We start from the raw sequence: 19,507 nt of genomic DNA, 5'->3' as shown, positions 1-19,507 counted from the left end.
TCCCGGAGTGGCCTCATCTCCAGCCCAGGCTGGCTGCGGCTCCAGCACTGACACATTTTTGGCCCACCGTGCTTGTTACGCCGAGATGCGTTCTGACTCCAGAGGAGGCTGCGCACAGCTTTATCTGTTTTCCACCCGCCTCGCATGAATTTCGTTAGGCACTTTCATGCCCTATTAGGGTAAGAGGGAGCATGCACTTTCAGTAGCTCCAAGAAGAAAGCATCTGTTGGGCAGCAAACTGCTTTCTCCAGGGCTTCCCAAGTCTTTGGGGTTGAAGCAAGCAGGGCTGTGGCTTGCAGGGATCCCTCAAGAGGAGCAGAATCGGGACGGCAGGACATCAGTCCCAGCGATGGGTACAACTCAGATAGCTGGGCCTGGCAGGAAAAGTGGAATTAATGGGCTGTTCATTCTGACCTTGTGGGAAATCCTTATCTCAACAGCTTACAAGCACAGAAAGGGTAAAAAATGAAGTGTGATTTTAGTCTGCAAAAGCAACTGTGGAAAATGGTAGTTTCTTGTTCAGTTGATCTGTTGCTGCATGGAGCAGGAAGGCTTTGACTCCCATCCAAATGCTAGAAATCAGCTGGCAGGGAGCTGGGCTTTAGAATCATCTGATTGAATCAGGCTTTGCTCAGAGGTTATCATCATTTCAGTGGAATGTGAAATAGGCTTATCTTGAAAAAGAGAAAATATTTAAGTAAAATGTCCAATTTAAATATAAAGCCTGAGATACAGAAACCCTCCCTCCTCCTGGAGGAGATGCTTTTTTTTCAGCTTATTCTGGTGCCCAGCCAGAGTCCTTTGGCTTTCTGAGTACCGGTTTTTGTCGTTTTGCTCCTGCCAGGCCTGCTGAGCCTTCAGCGCGTGCCGGGAGGGACCTGCTGTCCCATCCGCCTGGGTGCCCCCAGCAGCATTGGGTGCAGGCACAGAGGATGTGGGTGCTGCAGCCCGGGCAGGGGGCTGGCAGCCCTCGCAGCTCCCTGCTCCCTCTCTTCTTTCTCCTGGACCTCAGATCTGTGAATGTCAACTCGAGAGACCTATGGGGGTGGGAGAAAAATGCTTCTGCTTTAGATTTTGATGAATAATTGGGCTGCTGATCAAATGCACTATTTTAAGAAATCTACGTGCTTTCATTTCCTCAAAAAAAAAATTCTGCTTTTCTCTTTTGACTGAGGAAAAAAAAACACAAAACAGATACTACAGTTCCTCACTCTTTTGGTTTGGATCGCTGAAATCTGAAAAACATTGGAGTTAAAAGTTGCTGAAACTTTTCATTGAAAAAAACCTACAATCTTAGAGAGGAAACACATAGTTTCAGACCCATTTTAGTGCTGGCGGCGCTGCCAATTGGGTAAAACACTCTCGGATTGTGAATGCTGTCCATTTGGCAGAGCTCGGGGCTGGACAGGAGCTCCTGGGTCAGGCTGGGCTCCCTTGAAACAAATGACTGCTGCAGCCCTGGTATTGTCTTGGAAGTGGGAATTCATTCTCCAGGGCAGGGCAGGGCAGGGAGCAGTCCCTGCCCGCTCGGTGCAGGTACAGGCAGGGAGGCAGGAGCACACGGGGCATGAAAGGCTGGAAGACCCTGACTGAGTGTGTGCTGTAAAGAAATTTTGATGCATTTATCAGTGGGATAACCCAGCTGCTTTGATCTTGCGGTGGTAGCTAAATTAAATAAGGGTCCCCAGAGCATTAGCTGAGCTCCCTTGGTAACAGTGTGGTGGAAGCTGGAATAAATCAGTGGCGTTTGTGCATAGTCCCAAGGCTGTGCTGCTCTGGGAGGCTCGCTCCTCTGGGCTCTGATTGATGTGCACCCAGGGCAGCTCGGAGGAGAGTGGACCTGAAAACCAGGGTGAGGAGGAGGGAGTCCAGCTGCAAATCCTCCCTTTTTTTCCTCAAAGATATCTCTGTGGATGTTCTCATGAGCTGCTCCCAGCCTGGCTGTGCTGGCAGGGTGAGGAGCTGCCTGTCCTGCCTGCTTGGGGCCGGTACGGCAGCCCCGGGGCCATACCGGTGGCCCTTTGAGCCGGCAGGCTCTGGCTTGCACCGCTCCATTTAGAGCCCGCTCCGGGCAGCTGCTGGCTGGCATCCGAGGGCTGCGGGGGAAACGGGGAGCAGCTGCGGTCTGTGCCGGCCCCGACGGCTTGTCGCAGCCCATGGGCACCCGTACAGGCTGGCATGGCCAAGCCCTGCCGGCTAGCTGCCCACCCAGCCCCGCTCGGCTCATGGGGCAATCAGGGCGGTGGAAATTAATTGAGCAAATCTCCTGTATGCAGAGCTGGGGTGCGTAAGTTGTCATCTTGTTGAAGACAGCTGCAGATCTGTCTGCTGTAAGATTAATATCACTTTAACTGTTCCGAGGGGAAGTATTCCTTGGTGAAAGACGCAAGTGGCTCGGAGCTATTTAGAGCTGAGGATAACATTTCGGTATTTTAAAAATTCACCAAGTAATCATGAAGGCTAATGCTTGCTGAGCTGGTTGGGTGGCGGGGAGCTCTGCCAGGCCTGTGCTCCTGAAGCACTGCACAGAAAAGGATGCTTTACTCCAGACTGAATGGCCTGTTTGTGCCCTTTCTGTGGAAGGAAGGAGAAAAGGTCCAATTTATCCAGCTAAGTAGCCTGGGCATGTACATAATGCCCCCACTTCTGTGTAAGTGCTGGTACCACAAGTGAAAAGCCTGGGGCATCTCATTAGCTGGCTGCAAGGGAGGGGAGGCTGGAGGGCAGAGCTGCTCCGCAAGGTCAGGATGGTTTCTCTTGTTGGATTTCTTTTACAGTGGTGTGGAGGTGTTTCCTTTAGGAGGCAGTTTGTGTTGATTTATGCTTAATTCACAATTTAGATCACACCTTGTAGGTGCAGAGTCCATAATATAAACTAGCAAAGATTCACGCACCCCAGGGATGTCAGAGTCTAAATTGAGTACGTGCACATAAGTGATGGAGCAAAAAGAGGGTAAAAGGTACACCTGGCTCTCAGGGCAGGATGCCTGTGGGGTGGGACACACAGATGGGTCTGAATGTGGGCAGGGAAAGTGGCACAAGCGATGAACTGAAAAGGGATATTCAGTCCCATGGGCTGGTTACAGGCAAACGAGGGTAGCAGAGCTTTACTGGTATCTGCACATACATGGAGGCAGAGGGAAAGGCAGAAAGGAGATGGATTGGGAGTGATCAGGGAGAAAAGGATGCTCCAGCTATAGAGGTGACACAAGTTTGAAGACAGTGTGGAAAACTGAGGAGCTGGAAAGTGTCTGTCCTGCTCAGGTCATAGAATTATAGAATGGTTTGGGTTGGAAGGGACCTTTAAAGGTCATCTCATCCAACCCCGAACACAGGTCTGTGTTGGTCAGGTCTGTGTCCTTGCCCTTCACGATGTGAATGCAGAAGGGACCATGTTGCCATCAGCAAAAGCACTTCTGCAGCTTTCCCTGTATCCCTTTTGAGTGTTGCAAAGATTTCTGCCAAGACAAACTGTTATCTTAAGTTTCTTCAGAAGGACAAAACGATTCCTGCTAGATCCTGGAGCAGGAATTTGGCTGGGGTGGAAAAGCCAGTTTCCAGGAGAGGGGAGCTTAGCAGAAGTCTTCCTTCCTAGAGCTGACAGATGAATTTTAGTTGCTTGATGACCTTTTTTGCAGCTTATTATATTGAGAATGGCAAGAAAAAGGTGTTCAGTTGGTCCTTCCTTAGGGTTTGCTGAATCAATGGGATGAGGACGACCCTGGAGAAGGAAGGACGGTGCTGGACAAGTCTGTCCTTCCCTTAATAAGCAAATGTTCAATAGCTTGGGCAGAGAGCTGAGCTCTTCCCCTATTTCTAGCCACAAGGTCATCGCTGCACCTGCAGGCGCCCCAGCCCCGTCTGGTATTTGCAGTATTCTCTGCTAATTCCAATCTCATTTACAGTCTAATCCAATGTGGATGTGCAAAACTGCGTAAACTGTCCAAAGAGACGGGCCTGCTGGCTTGGCTTTGGGTCTCACCTGTTAGCACGGTGCTCAGCTGCAGCTCGGGTATCCACAGGGGATTTCGGTAGCGGTCGGAGGAATGATTCGGGCAGTGTTTCTGGGAGACAGCCAGGAAGGACAGGAGCGGTGCTCTGTCCTGCACTAGTACAAAAACAGTTAGAGCATTAGAGCCCTGCCAGAGGAGCAAATAAAGCAGCAGATGCGTTTAACCCTCCCTCTCGCACCCATCCAGACTGGGTGCGAAGCCTCCTTGCCTGGGGCGGCCCCGGGAGGCAGTGGGGCTGGGACGGTGGCTGCAGGCTTTGCCCAGACACCTCCCCTCGGCTCGGTGCGGAGCTGCTGCTCCTCCTTGCAAAGAATTCACCGGAGCTATTTTTAATGGTGCTGCCCAGCGAGATGGCTAAGGGTGAAACTGGGAAGCGCTCATCCCGGGTCGGTACTGCCTTGCTTGGGACGGGGAGTGCCGGCGTTGGTTTGTAAAGGCCCCTCCTTGTGTTTGTTGCCTCTGGTTGGACATGTTTCATGTTCATGGTTTGTTTTCCAGCACTGCTTTGAAAAGGGGCTTTTGAATTTTGCTGCTGGGTGCTATAAAATCCATGGGCCTCTGTTTCAGTTTCATCCTGACCTCCTCCATCTCCAGACTTTCTCCTCTGCTGCCTGAGAAGTATCAAATTTATACGCATATAATAAAAGACCAGCATTTTCCTTTTTGCAAAAGCTGATTCTGTTTTTTGAGCAGATCTTAACCTTGGAAGAAATTTTTCCTCATATATATTTCATATCTAAAGTTCAAAGATCACCTTCAAGCTCAAACCTCCTGAGCTGCTTTTTTTCATCACTGCACCCGGCAGACCCCAGGCCATGGTCTGGGAGAGGCTTTTGTGCTGCCAGTTGCATGTGCTGAGCTCTCAGGGCAGCTGGTATTTGTCTCCTGCTTTGCAGCCGGGGCCAAGTTTTTCTCTGCGCTGAGCTCCCGGGCACTGCCAGCCCTGCGAGTAGATAATTAATTCAGAAATACTCTAGGCAAGTTAGATGTTTTTATTATGGCTGGGCCCCTTCTTCCAGGCTGTGCTTTGTCACGGTGTTACTAAACCCTGAGCGCAGCTTTTTGGAGGGCTGCAAGCAGCAGTGCCTTCCCTTTGTTCCCTGAGAATGCATGGCACAGCCGGGGGAGCTGGGTAAGACGTACTGAAAAGATGTTCATCCCCTGGCTGCTGCTGTAAGAAGTGATCTGAGTGATGGTGGGACCCAGCGCAGGGCATCAGCATCCCTGCCAGGGCCAGGCTGCTGGCCAGGGGAGAGTAGTGCTCTGCCTTGTGCCGTGGCTTCCCAGGACGCCGGCGGGGCCAACACGTGGTGTGCTGGAGGTGCCAGGTTTGAAGCTGCAGCTGTGTTGATTTCGGTCCCCCCAAATCAAGCACTTCTGGACGACTTTGCAAGCAGGGGGACAGGAGCGCAGGTCGGGCATGTCCCATCGAGCGAGGGAGCCGGGCGAAGCTGCCGTGCAGCTCACATCCCCAGGGAAGTGGGGGATCCCACAGCCATGCCGCTCAGCTGGCTGTCACAGCTCTGTGCATGGAGCTCAGGAGCTGCCCCGTGGTGTCCCTGACCTCATGCCCGTCTGTGCCCAGGAGGGCTGGTAGCAGAGCCCTGCTAGCCCTGAGGCCGCGGTGGCCTGCAGAGGTGGCTCAGCCCAGCCAGCTCAGCTCCTCAGCACCGCAGCATCCTCGCTGTGGCCTCTGCAACCCAGGCTGCGGTCTTCCTGGCCTCGCCATCTCTTTGCCCACAGGAACTGCAGTACTCAAGCCCCACGCAGCAGCCAGATAGCATCTAGCAGCTTTTCTGGAGGAAAGGAAATCTCCAGCAGGAGACAAGCATAACTGGGAGCTACCTTGTCACCTTCAGCACCCCCAGGCTCTTCCCTTGCATTGGCCTCAGTCGCTGGGGGAGAGCTGAGCATGGGGGAGCTGCCTGCACCCCTTTGATAGCACATCAGCATGAGTCCGGCTATGTCCCTACTCGCAGAGGGAGCAGACCCTGCAACCAGTCCACTTCCAGACTACTTTTTTGGAAGTCACCTTTAGGAAAGCATCCACCCGCTTGCCAGGAGCTGCCTGCTGCTCCCCCAGCTGGGGCCAGCTGGCTGGATGGCTGGCTGGGAAGTGGCTGGGATAGCCTCTGCCTGGCTCAGCAAGCAGCTAAAAGGGAGGATTTTTATCTCTGTATGGTGAATCCCATCCTCTGAGAGCAGCAGCACAAAGCCAGGGGTTGGAGCATGTCCTGCCAGGGTGAAGAGCTGGATCCTCACTTTGCAAGCTTCTTCCTGGGGCCGGCGCCGGGCAGGCTGTGTGCCCCACACGCAGCACGCCCAGCCTGCTCTGATCCCCCAGGCGTGGAAAGCACAGAAACATCTCCCTTGGCCCCTGCCAGATTATAGTGGAATTAATCACGCTGATTATCTGCTACCAAAAAAGGAGGTGCTTTCTCCATTCAGAGCTGCCTCAGACCTCTTGCTTGTGAGCAGTGGCTTAAAATTGCTGTTTTCTGTCTCATCATGTCTTGTCTCTGGGTTTTTCAGGAGCTGTAATGATTTTGGATAAAAAGACCAAGAATGACAGCAATCCCAGGCAGCTCAGCCTGCGGAGAAAGCAGGGAGATAACGTGTGAGTGTGGGCAGGGAGGTGAATCCTGGCTCCAGCAGAGCGGGGTGTCATCCCAGGGAGAGACAGGCTGAGCCACAGCAGCTCTGCACCCTCTTCTCTATCGCAGGGCTCTGAACAGCGTTTTCGGCTCCCTGTCAAGTCACACTGTTGCCTGTATCAGTTGGCATTAATGTCCTATGTTTAATTCTTTCCCTGCAGCTACTCATAATGGGGCGTGTGTGTATGTATGTATGTGTATATCTATATTTTCTACCTTCTAAGGGTCTCAGAACAGCATTTCTATCACCTTTTCATCGCACCTGTTGAGTATTCAGACTAAAGCTAGTCTTGTCTGCATACTGCATCTCAGTTTAATGAGAAAGAATTAATCCCAATTTCATGACTGACAGTCCAAAAATTCCTCTGAACCTTTTTCACTGCAGGGAGGAGAACTGCATCTTTCCTAATTTTTTGTCCTAAACCAGACCTGAGTCTGAAAAGGGCTCATCAGACACTATAAGACCACATTAAAGGTTGTAATTCGTAGTGAATTGATGTTTGAGGGCTGCTAACTGCTTATCTAACTGTCCACACAAAAATATGTGGTTTTCCATGTGCAGCCAGTGTATGCTCCATTACATGCAGCAAGCGAGATATGGGGAGCCTCAGCAAACATTACAGTGAGAGGATGGGGAAAGCAGCTCTTCATAAGCCCCACGTGGAACAAAGCAGCTGAATACATGGTGCTTCACCCTCCCTTATTTTTAAGGTGCAATTTTGCTGTTTGAAGTCAGCTCCTTCCCAGACTGCGAGCAGCTGGGCTGTAAAGCCAGCCCTGCTTTTAGCGTAAAGATCACAGGGCCCTGAGCGCGAGGCATGCGAGGAATACGACAGCCGGCCAGCAAAATAACTCTGATAGCCCTATAGCCCTATGGAGCAAGGAGGAGACACGCTGGTAGGGGAGCCAAGCTGCAAGGGAGGCAATAACTCTGCCTTTCCTAGCACCAGTGAGAGCAGCCCCCCAGGTAACGGAGCCCCTTGGATGAGCTGTGCTGTTTGCTGGAGAGCTATGGGAGAAATACTTGGGGTAAAACGCATCTGGCGTGCTGGGCAGGGGCACGCTGCCGCTGGCGAGGTGCAGCAGCTCGGGACTGGTGACAGCACAGCGGTGTTCAGCCATCGCGTTATTGTCCCTTTATGCTCCACAGCTGACTGCGACAATGCTTTAGGCACTCCTCTGACCTAGGTTTTCAGTGCTTCGTGGCGTGGCGGCAAGCCTGTTTTGCAGCACCTGCTGCCTCGCTGCAACGCGTGAGCATGCTCATGTTTGCAAATACACCTGCCCTGTTTCTGTGTGTGGCTACGTGAATCCTTCACACCTTAGCCTTGAGCATCTGTGCCCCTTATTTGTTGAAATCTGGTCTTCTCTCCTTGAGTGCGGGGTTTTTGGGTCGAGTGGGCAGGCTCTGAGTGCTGTGTTATGCCAGATGGGCTGATTTGATTTTCTTCCTGGACAGAGTCTGCTGCTCAAATCAGGCTGATCTTGGCTCGGACGATGCTCACTGTTGTCCCCTCTTCTCTCTGCAGGACAGCTCACGCCAAAGCCAAGGCTGAAGGGTCCGAGCAGGCAGCTCAGGCAGCTAACAACGAATCGGGCATAGCCAGGATGATGGCCAGGGAGCTCTCCCCTGACTTCTACCAGCCAGGTAAGACCAGAGGCATCCTCTAAGAGGGATTTTGCAATTTCCTTGGGGAATCTGTTCAAATGCTTCTCCCACTTTATAACTCCGCAAGATGCCCTCCTGTCTAACTATCCTAAATCCTCTTTTGCACAAGTTCAGCCAGCCCCCTGCACCGGGTGATTCACTGCCCTCCTTACACCGCTGGTTTACCTGCTGGAATATGTTACCATAGCCTGGAAGAAAAGCCCACAGTCCCTCAGCCTCCCCTTGTGTTTCTCCACACACCGAAGCCCTCCCAGCACCAGGCAGGGCAGACAGCGAGCTCAGGTCTATTTGCAGTGCTCCTGTAGATATACCCCTCGTGGCTTTTTCTTGGAACAGCTTTGCACATTGACTCACAACCCCATATCCTGTGGGCCCCCACACTGCACCAAGGTACAATCAGACTCTGCTAATTAGCGGCTGTAATATGCTATAAGAAAGTTACTATCGCAAAATACTACTTCCCTGATTCCCTATTTATTTGTTAGCATCACTGCTGATTATTTGGCTGGGAAAACACTTGGGAGGCTCCTTCTGTGAGACCAAACACTGAGGACTGGTAGATAGGAAGTGTAATATTAGAAGCAGCATTGTGAATGCCATTACCTTTCCCTAGACCGAGTTAGCTAGAGATGTGTCCTTCCTGGAAAGCTTTCCTTTCCAGAGAGGGAAGGTGATAGCAGAGCAGAAAACAAGGATCCAAGTGCCTACATTTTCATCCTGTCTTTCTCATTATCTGGCTGTGTTACCTAGAACAAGTGCCCCGCGGAGGCTGAGGCAGGATCACAAGGGACCATCACAGTGGCAAAACGGGTAGGAGCCAAACGTTGGCTCCTGCTCAGCAAAACCTGTTGCCTGCTCCTGCTCTGATTTCGGTGCCTCCAGGTCTCCCGTACTACACCTCAGCACAGGGCACGCAGTGGGAAAGGGGAACAGCTCATACCCGGCGCTTGGCTGGGCAGAGTCATGCTGACAGATTTGCCTAAATTCTCTGTACTCCCACCTTGCCCTGCACCTACTAGCTGGGGAGACGCCGTGCTGGAGGGCTGCCCATTCCTCCCCGCAGCCCAGCGAGGCCCGTTGGAGCTGGCTTTGAGTGAGGAAACACCACAATGCCCGGGCACGGGTGTGAGCCAGAATGTGGCACTTCATTTAACAATAACTAAACATCGCTTAATCTGACATAAGCCCCCCAGCTGCCGCTCACCGCTCCATGTTCACCCCTTGCACATTGGGGTATTTATAGCTCAGAGGCAAAGGAAACTGGAATTCCTGATGGGAGGTTTATGACATCTGGCTAGATTATTTTTTCCACCCATGGCAATTGAATGAGACAATTGAAATGGTCTCTGCAAAATGCCTGAAGCAGCCTGTCCTCCACTCCTGGCTCCTTGGGTGCTAAATCCTCTCGCTGCTTTTACGCAGGGCTTCGCTTGGGTCCTGGCTTCTCTCAATGGCCTTGTAAGCTGCTGATGCACGTTTTTATTCTATGATTCTTTTAAATCTCTGTATTCCCTAAGTGCACAACAAGGGGAAACGTCTCTTTGCATGGCTGCACTGTCCAGGAACAAGCAGACATTAAGTCCACCCTTGGATTTTGCTAGGAGTCAGAGCTGCTGGTCACACAGCCAGCAGAGCCTGGCAGTGTTTGGCAGCAGTGTTTCTCCCTTCTGTCCCTGGGTTTGGCAAAGGGCAATCTTGCTCAGCAAGCCTCACATCCCTAACAAGTATTTAGCCCCCGATTTCATTTAGGATATCAACCCTAATAGCTTAGAGGAGAGGGATGTAACTGAAAGCTCTTCCTGAAATGTCATGCTGGGACGTGAAGGTGGGGAGGTGAGAAGGATAGGGGCTGTGCGGTGCCCTCCAGGCAGCTGGGTTTTTCTGGTGTGAATTATTCAGGAGGAGAAGAAAGCATCAGGAGAGAGCAAGGAGCCTGGAGCTGCAGGCAGCCTATTTTGAGGAGCCTGAGCAACTGTTGAAACGGCTTCCAAATAATCCACTCACAGCCAGAAATAAATGGCCCTGAATGGGTCGCCTGCTGATTGACAGGAGCGTGCAGGCAGGGCAGAGCAGCTAAAATCAGTGCCCTCTTTCTCCCCACCACCCCCTCCGAGCGGAGGCATTGCCTGCGTGGGCAGGAGGTAGCAGTGTGCAAATCACACCGCTGATTTATTAGAGGGAAGGAAGCACCAACCCCAGTTTCCCAACCAGCCTCAAGTCTGCACTAGCCCTTAGGGTGGAGGAGATGAGGAGAGAAACTTCGAGGTAGCTGGGGACAGTGTAGCTCCAGGATCTGTGCTGTTCAGGAGCACAGAGCAAGCCCTGTACGTCTGCATCTCTCAGTGTCGCTTGGATTCAAGCAGAATGAGGCCAAAGCCACTTTCAAAACCAAGTGCTTTGCTTTCAAACAAGCTGCTTTGCAATGTTGCACTGCCCATAAGGAGCATGCTCTTGTTGTTCTCACTTGTTACGAGCATCACGGTGATGTGCAGGGACCCCTGTCCCAGTGCAGGTCCCAGCACGCAGAGCACTGTGCAGGGCTGTTATCCTGAAAGATATTCCCAGTTGTTCAGTGGTGGATTTTGCTCAGCCAGCCGCCCAGCATGATGGATATCTTCACTGTCAGGCTCTGGCTGACTTCCCCAGACCCTAGCTGGGCTGCAGTTTGCTTTGTAGACATGGCCTAGGGTTAACAAGAAGTAAAGATTTAATGATAAGTGAATAATTGAAGCGAGGGCAACATTGCTAAGAGTTAACAAGTCAGCATGGGAGATGAGGCCAGGATGAGAGCTGAAGACCTGAATCACCTTGTGTGATGGTGACAGGTGATTTTGCTGCTGTTGCAGCGCTCAGTGCAGAGAGGAGGGCTGTGAAACTGCCAGCCCTGCTCCGTGTATGAGAAATGCGTTTTTCCCATCAAGAGGGGTAACAGGTAGATCATTTGGGGTTACCTGCCTTTCCTAAGGAGACAGGACACCCCCTGTATCACTTGTGGAATTGCCACACAGTTAGACACCAAAAAAGCCACATGGAAGAGCTTCCAGCCATTTAAAAAAAAAAAAAAACCAACTTGGATGGGAGCTGGATCCTCTTTAGCCCCAAGATAACCTATCTGAGCTGGGCTGCAGATTTTCACTGTTTCTTGACCCTCATCTGGAGCTTCTCGCCTGCTCCTTCAGCTCTTCCCAGCCGGACAGCATGCGGTGGGGCTCCTGGGGGAAATCCCTCCTGGAAGCAGGCTCTGGTTTGGGAGCATCTCCTCTCCCAGCCACTGGGATTGTCCGTGCGCAGTTGTCCCCAAACCCATCGGGGCTGGGGACATGGCTGTCGAAGGCGCGATGGCAGCGTGGAGCTGTGGCGGCTTGCTGTCCCTCTGGGGCAACCTCTCACTCCAACCCCTCTCCCCGCAGGCCCCGAGTACCAGAAGCGGAGGCTGCTGCAGGAGATCATGGAGAACGCAGAGCACGCCGTCAACATGGAGGAGGAGGCGCCACGGCCCAAGGGCGCCCCGCCACCCCCCACACCCCCCGAGAGCCCCCAGCTCCACAAGCAGGACGAGGCCCGCCGCCGCGCCAGCCCGGCCCCCAGCCCCGCCGCCACCCCGCCCGAGCCCAAGCGGGCCAAGGCGGCCCCCCGCCAGGACGGCACCCTCCATCCAGGCAGCTGGGCCGAGGCGGGCGGCCGGGCGGGCGGCGGGAGCCCTGTGCCCTCTGAGGGCGAGGGTCGACCGGCCTCGCGGGGCTGGGGGCGGCCCGCCGAGCAGATGGAGATCGGGCCGCTGCAGAAGATGGCACACGAGCCCGACGTCGAGCTCATCAAGGGCTACCACAGCTACGCCGTCCGGACCTCATCGGGCTCCCCCGCCGCGGACTATGAGGAGGAGCCGCTCCCCGAGCCCGAGCTGCCCTCCCCTGAGCCCCGGGGGGACCCCCAGCGCCGGGGGGCCACCCCCGTCCCGCCGCAGGAGCGGGAGGAGAAGCCGACAGCCAAGGCGGAGGCCAAGGCGGAGGCCAAGCCGGAGCCGCTGCGGCCCAAGGAGCCGAAGCAGCGCCCCAGCCCCGAGCGCAGGGCTGCGGACCGCACTGAGCCCACCGCCGACAAGAAGACTCAGGCACGGGTGCCGGGGCGGATGGAGCCCAAGGCGGGGGCCAAGCGGGGCCTGGCCCCGTCGGCAGCGGTGGCGGCAGTGCAGGAGGCGGAGGAGTGCGAAGAGGTGATGTGGGGGCAGCCCAGGAGGCACCCCTGGGAGCCATCTCTGCTTTTTTATTTTTTTGGTTTTGGTTTGTTTTTCCCCAGGAGGTCAGAGGGGGCCCGGAGAACTGCAGAGCCCATGGCCTTGGGGCGGCAGTGGGCCCCGAGCGGGGTCTAGAGGCTCTTTTCGGGATCCCAAAGCCTGCTGGAGGAGGGTCTTGTTTTCCCCTCTCCCGCTGCTGTCCCAGCCCGCCCTGCCCGGCTGCTGGGGCTGGCGTTCATAACCCTGTGATTTTAACTTCCTCTCTGCGCCGGGGCAGATACACTTTCAGACATGGCCCTATTTCGAAATCTGAGGACAACAGGCATTTTCCAATTAATTTTTTACACTTTTCCCCCCTTATTTTCCCACCATTTTACCAGCCAATATGGATTATGAAAGTTGGGGGGAAAACATAGGACAGGGAAGAAACAGCTGGGGTTTCTTTTTTACCTGTTACTTCTACTGTTTTGCAGTAGAGGCACCTCATGAGCTTAACTGTGGTATTGAATCACCAGCTGATTTCTCAGGTTTAAAATATAGAAATCCAATTTTGCTGTTAGCAAATAGAGCTGTAAAACTAGACGTTTTATTAGCCCGCTGCTTCTCATCTTGCAGCGTTTTGGACGTGAACAGTTCCAACACAACTTCAGAAAAGCACAGCTTGGAAGTATTGTGGTCTGAAATTAGCGCAATCTCATACGGATGCATTTGTTCATCTTAAAAAGGGCAACTTTACAAACATGGGTGCTGTGGGTGGAGAAGAGAGTTGGGAGGAGCAGCTTGACGTGGGCTTGGCAGTTTGCCTGTGGTCAGGGTCTCCTTTAATCTGCTTTAGCCTCAGAAGCAGCCTGATTTAGCCTCCTTAGTGGGCTTTTGCAAGGGAGAAATAGGAATAAGGATTGATAGATATTCAGCTGGTTTGAAATTCAGGCTGGTTGTTAAGTGCCAGATTTATGTGCGGTGCAGGGGGTGATTCTGGTGTTTTGGAATAGCAGAATCAAGCAGTATCTGTCTCCTCACCTGGAATTGCAGTGTATAATACTCTGTTTTGGGTTTCTCCTTCAGGGACCTAACACAATTGTGATCTGCATGGTCATCTTACTGAACATTGGTCTGGCCATCCTGTTTGTACATTTTTTGACATGATGTGGCCCTCAGACAAGGTAAGATGAGCAACGAGACTTTATCCTTAATTTGTAGACTTCACTGTGAACGGTTTAGGGTTGACTGGCTTTACTGCCAGCACAAATCATTCACTGACGGATGCCCTGGTGATGGAAATGCATGGGCAATTTAATTATTCAATAGATGCAACTGGCTTGTGTTGAGCATTGAGATTCTCAGTTACCCCTTGTCTGTTCCAAGAGTATTTGTGGAGTAATTTCAGTGGATAGTTCTCGAGACTGTTCAAAAAATCATTTCCTCAAAGTTAAAACATTGAACTGTGTTGACTGAGTACAATCCCACAGTATAGTTTTGCTTTCCAGTCAGATGGACGTGATTCATGGAGACTTCCAGTGCAAGAATGTGTGATGTTAAATTTGAAATTTGTTTTCTGCAAGAAACACTTTCAATTTGCTGTTCCGTGGCTGCTGCCGCCAGGTGACTTGTGCATTGCAGTATCTCTGGCACTCAGCCCAGCAAGAGACAGGAACACAAAGAGAATGTGAAACTGAAATTTGCAGCTTTGATTGCACCAGTGCTAGTTGTGCTGCTGTTGTTACGTAGCTGTGTTCCTAAAGGTAAATAAGAGCTGAGATGTGTATCTGACTAAGGTTACACTGGAGCTCGCTCAGGTCTTCCACTTGAATTGGGATGAGGGTTTGCATTTGGCTTTGGTGGCAATAAAACCTTGTGAGGTTTCTTGTGCCTTTGGGGTTCCTGCATACAGGAATGTGTCATGGGTTTGCACAACATTTCTGTTGCCTTGGGCTCAAATATTGCAAAAACCCCATCAAGGGCTGAACCTGACCCTTGGGCCTCACGTGAACATGATGTGAGAGGCTCCCTCCAAAGCCTCCATGAGGGTGTCAGGCTGCCCTCCCAGGGCTTCCTGGGGCAAAAAGCAGCTCTGCTGGACACTGGTTTCTGTGATCTAACTAGTCCCCCCTCAGTCTGCACAGGTGAGAGCCTTGCAGACAGCTGCAATTACATGTCGGTCTAGTGTTTTGCTCCCCCTTGACTCTCCCATTCATCTCTGTCTGGGACAGGCGTTGCTGCTGATGGAGACCACAGACCTTGGCGGGGATTAAATCTCAGCCACCTGGAAACACCAAAGAGGAGGACGTGAGATCCCAAGATTGCACTGCAAACATGAACCTTAAACAAAAGCGCCTGAAGATCAGTTCAGTCTCCCTGCTCCCAGGCTGTGTCTGGCCTCTGCAATCTACCAAGGAAAAGCCAGGGTTTCTGCAATTCAGCCTCCTTCTCTTCTTTGTATAAAATAGCAGTTGCCTTAAATTGTTCTCACCAAAGTCATCAACTGTCCTGTCATGCCAGGGATGAGGGATTTATCTGTAGCTGTAGGAAAATGAGTGAGAAGGTCTTATCCGTGCACACTGATGTGTTTTGTAACTCTCTTGGTTGACTCAGTGTCAGAGATTTCCCAAAGAATATCATCTGTGGCATGGAGATGAAGCAATATACAGCAACCAAAATGACTCATGAGAGCCACGCCACAGCTAGGGGCGGGTGACATCGCCCTCTGTGCTCGGAAGTCATCCAAAGGGACGAACAAAAGGTCTTTCCTTTCCCCGTCGCCTGGAGTTGTTCTGTGCGTATGGAGAACTGAGAGGGGGAGCAAGTTGTAATTGGACTTGTTGAAGTGTAACCAGAGTCCTGCCCATGCTTGCCGATGTGCCATGGATGGGGGCCGTGGGATGGGGTGCAAGGGACTGGCTGATCCGAGGCTGTTCGTGTGTGTGGGGGGGGTGCTGCAGATGGAAATGGTGCCCGTTTCGGGACCAGGCACCGTCCAAGCGCTCTCCTGCCACCAGCAATGCTCTGCAGAGAAGCATCTTGCAGTGGGAGACTTCCCACTGTAATGGGAAAGGAAATAGATGTGCTGAATTTGTCCCTTTACCCCTTTTTTAGTATGAAAATGGTGCAAGTTACAAGGAAAAGGAGGTACTTACTGCGAAAGACCCCCGTACGCCCGCAGGTTCCTCCGCCTTGGCGCGCTGGGCTGCAGCGGGGCTCCTGGGCTCTCTCATTGCAACAGAGTGAACAGACTTTCCAGCCAGAGGGTGCAGGGTGGCTGTCGTGGGAGAGGTTACGTTATTCCCAAAAGGAAAAAAGTGCAGAGACCTGAGTGACTCCAGTGTATTTGGGTGTGAGGCTCAAAAATACGCTGCAGCCAGACGGCCGGCAGTGGTGGAGCACAGAGGGGCAATTCTAGCAGTTGTTCTTGTGTGCGAGGCTTAGAGGCCTGGGCGATTTGCACCGAATATTCCCGAAGCTGTGACAGAGAGCGACCTTTGGAAGGAGATGTTTCCACTGTGATCTGCTCTGATCCTTAGCAGTGTGAGCTTAGAAAGTCAGCACAGATGAAGTTACAGTTTAGTGTGAGGCTGAGTGCTTGGACATGTTTCTTCCTTCTTTTAAGAGCCATATGTATTTTCTATCCCTTTTTAAGATAACCAGAAATGTTATTTATAGTCGGTTGTGCACCTCTGTGTATCCTGAAGTCCCACAGCACAGGACTGGGTGGGAAAACCTGAGGGACTGGAAAGAATGAGGAAAGGATGGTTAAGGAAAAAAACAGATGCCCAGTCTGCTCCAAAGGTCGATCTGAAAGGATTTCAGAGACGGGGTGGCAGACAGGCAGGGGTTTACACTGACTGGAGACACAGAGCAAAACCTGCCTAATTTATCTGCTCTAATTATGGCATAAGAGAGTGAGAATAATTCAGTACTTTTCTTTGTGAACCAAGTTTATTTTTTAACCTTATTCAGCTCAGGAACGTTGCCACAGTAGTGGTGTTAACTGTGGGAGAAGTGAATGTGATCCCTTTCTAAAAGCCATGTGGCTGTACCAGTCCTGAGAAAGCTGTGCAGCATCATCTACACTTCCACACAGCGCAGTTTAGTAGCAATTTGCTTCTTTCTTTTTTTCTTAAGTATAAATGTGTTGCAAACCCCAGGCTCTGCTGCCTTTGACGTTTTATCTCCATTTGCTGGCACTCGCTTGCCAGCTCTGCAGTTTTGATATGCCAACTGCTTTCATTAACCACCAAGACAATTTCCGTTGAGAGACCTGAGGGGCTTTTATTTATCACTAAGCACAAAAATGGATCTTTTTCAACAGCACTAAGGTAATCCCCCCCCGCCCCAATTTTTTATGCATGTGATGTGCACTCAGTAATGTGCTTTCCTCCTGGTAACCTTCTGAGAAGAGTAGGTAGATTTGCTTTTATGTGACGTATGAATATATCCATATTGTGCTGAGATATGGGTATATATACATATATATAGCGCCCCTTAGGGATTTTGTTTTCTTAGATGCAAAATAACAGATTTACCTCAAACTGCATGCTTTCAAAACTGACTAGGATATTGTGTTATACTTTTCAGGTCTTACAAAGATGCAGATACATTTCACTCTTCACACAAAAATACCTTCATCACAGATTTTGCAAGCTGTTTACTACAATCTGTGTACTACTGTCCGGAGTTTTCTGTCGGTTGTTCTGCTGGATTACGTGCAATAATAAACAGTTATCTGCTCACTGTATCCATGTGGATCTTTGCAGGGCAATCTCCAGGTTTCTTTCCAGGTTGGCACATTCGCTCCAGTCTTGAAGGAGAGTTCATCAACACGTGGTGCAGAATTTCGTAGGTTGCTTCTGGATGGTTTTTAGCTTTTTCCCAATATCTATTTCAAAATCTTGCATTTTTTTGTTGATGGAGGGGTACTTTGCAAAGAGGATGCTTTTAAGTGCTTTTAAGAAGCACTTACTCCTTCTTAAAATTTTGATGTCAGATGTTTGAGGACACCTCCAGCTCTCTGAGCGCTACCATCGTGCTGGGCTCTGCCAGAGGTTGCACAGGACCGGGAGAAAAATGCATCTCGCTGGTCTGGAGCCTGCCTGGGTGATGCAGACGGCCACTGACAGGTCCCTTCCCTGCCTCCCAACCCCGGGGCTGCTGCCAAGTTTATTCCAAGCTGTGCATCGCTGCCTGCTCCTCTGGCACCGCGGTCCTCCTGGGTTTGCAGAGGAGTGATTCTCCTCCACCCGTGGCTGTCCTCTCGCTCAGCCTCTTGAAACAGCTGAAGTGAGAGGAAAGCCAGGAGCAAGGGACAGGGAAAGGGCAGTTGGGGGAAGAGTGATTTATAGGGGAGGATGGGAGAGCAGAGCCCAGAGGCAGCGGGGCCTGGGGGCCCGAGGAATCCAGGTCAGCCAAAACCTTCAATCCCTTTTCTATTTCTGGAGTGTCTCACATGAGCAAAGCCAGGCTGTGCAGAGGGGCTGGCGGGATGCAGGCTCAGCCTCCATGGGCAGCAGAGGCTCCCCCAGCTTCTGCGGGACACGAGGGGTCTTGTGGCGGAAGATTTCATGTTCTGGTAGAGACTTAAGGAGCTGAGTTTGGTGGAATGATGGCTTTACTCTCCTCTGGGCTTGTTTTGCTTCTGGTATGGGAGGAACCAGCAGCGTCTCATTCATCCAGTCTCTGGGAGAAGGCTGGGGGCAGCGGCGTAACCGGAGCCCTTTGCACCTCATAAATCTCAGGCTGATGAATGGAGCAGATATTTGGCCCATGTGTGGCACAGATAGCAGGGAGGGAGGTGGGTCTGCTGCTAAAGCAATGACGTATTGCTTCAAAAATATTAATAAAGGCAACACAACCCCCCCAGGGTAGGGGGAACAGTGCTGGGTCTGCTTCAAGAGCTGCTGATTTCAGGGGTAACATCCCTCACACTGCTGCTGGCTGAACGTCCCCGGGTGCGGGCAGGGAGTTGTCCGATACGTGAGAAGTGGGATAAAGGCACTGGCCTGATCCTGTGACCAAAGAGCAGCAGCCTTAACCTCCACCGGTGGGAGGGAAGGTGCAACCTGAGCCCCGGTGTCCTTTGAGAGTGACCTGCCCAGGCGTCCTGGGGACGGCTGCGCTGCCCTCCGCTGTCCTTGTGGGGCATCAAGGCTTGGGGGAGCAACCTCTTCTCTTGTCTTCGTCTTTGTAGGAGAGGAAGGGCCAGAGCTGGGGTGAAGGTGGCCCCGGCACCAAGTAGGTGCTGGGAGGCACGGGGGGGTTACTTTCTGGCCCAGGAGCCAGGAATGGCATGGCTCCGCACCACCGCCTTCGCGCTGGGACCCTTCCTGGAGGAAGCCAAAGCAAATCCCGGGAGCGTTAATGCGTGAGGGGGAAGCCACTGTTAGCAGCTCCAGCGAAACATTTTCCCATACCTGGCCACGACTTAGCCCCCAGCCCCAGCTCTGAAAGTGCTGGCTCTCCCCTCCTGCCTGGCCAAGCCAAGGGCACACCATGCCCAGCTCAGGACTGGCAGCAAGGGGCCCTGCGGTGGCCACCCGCTCCTGTCCTCTTCTGCCAGAAACACTGGCACTGCATGGCTGGAAAAAGTTGCTTTTATCTTATTTCTTCTGACCAGACACACACTGTGCCTGCAAGGACAGACGGGATCAGTCTGCACGGGAGGACAACGGGCCCTCACTGACCATCTCAAAATCATATTAGCTCGCAGCATTCCCTGTCTCTATAGAAACAGCATGCTCAGAGCACAAATCGTGAGGTGGTTATTAAAGAAAATTCAGCAATTATAAAACACAGATTGTCCTTAATACTTCTGCCCATCACCCATGGCACAAGGGACCTATGGCATTGCAGCCATGTTCCCTCCCTCAGGCAATAGCTGGGAAAGTGCCCCTGGTTTGGGGCAGCGATGCCCTCCCATCGGGGTCTGCACTTAGACCCTGGGAGG

General features: G+C 52.2%; 1 protein-coding gene across 1 annotated transcript in view; it reads left to right on the top strand.

Moving 5' to 3' along the window:
* Positions 1-17,302, top strand: part of JPH2 (junctophilin 2) — a 33,206-nt gene extending 15,904 nt beyond the window's left edge. Inside the window, exons 3-6 of the mRNA XM_068416463.1 lie at positions 8,197-8,315; positions 11,747-12,549; positions 13,636-13,733; positions 14,781-17,302. Of these exons, the coding sequence (XP_068272564.1) occupies positions 8,197-8,315; positions 11,747-12,549; positions 13,636-13,716 (1,003 nt within the window). The 3' untranslated portion in view covers positions 13,717-13,733; positions 14,781-17,302. The remainder of the gene's footprint in view (positions 1-8,196; positions 8,316-11,746; positions 12,550-13,635; positions 13,734-14,780) is intronic.
* The last annotated feature ends 2,205 nt before the right edge of the window (positions 17,303-19,507 follow it).

This window comes from Nyctibius grandis, chromosome 19, assembly GCF_013368605.1.
Source record: "Nyctibius grandis isolate bNycGra1 chromosome 19, bNycGra1.pri, whole genome shotgun sequence".
Lineage (NCBI taxonomy): Eukaryota > Metazoa > Chordata > Aves > Nyctibiiformes > Nyctibiidae > Nyctibius > Nyctibius grandis.
This window is presented reverse-complemented; position numbering and strand designations above follow the sequence as displayed.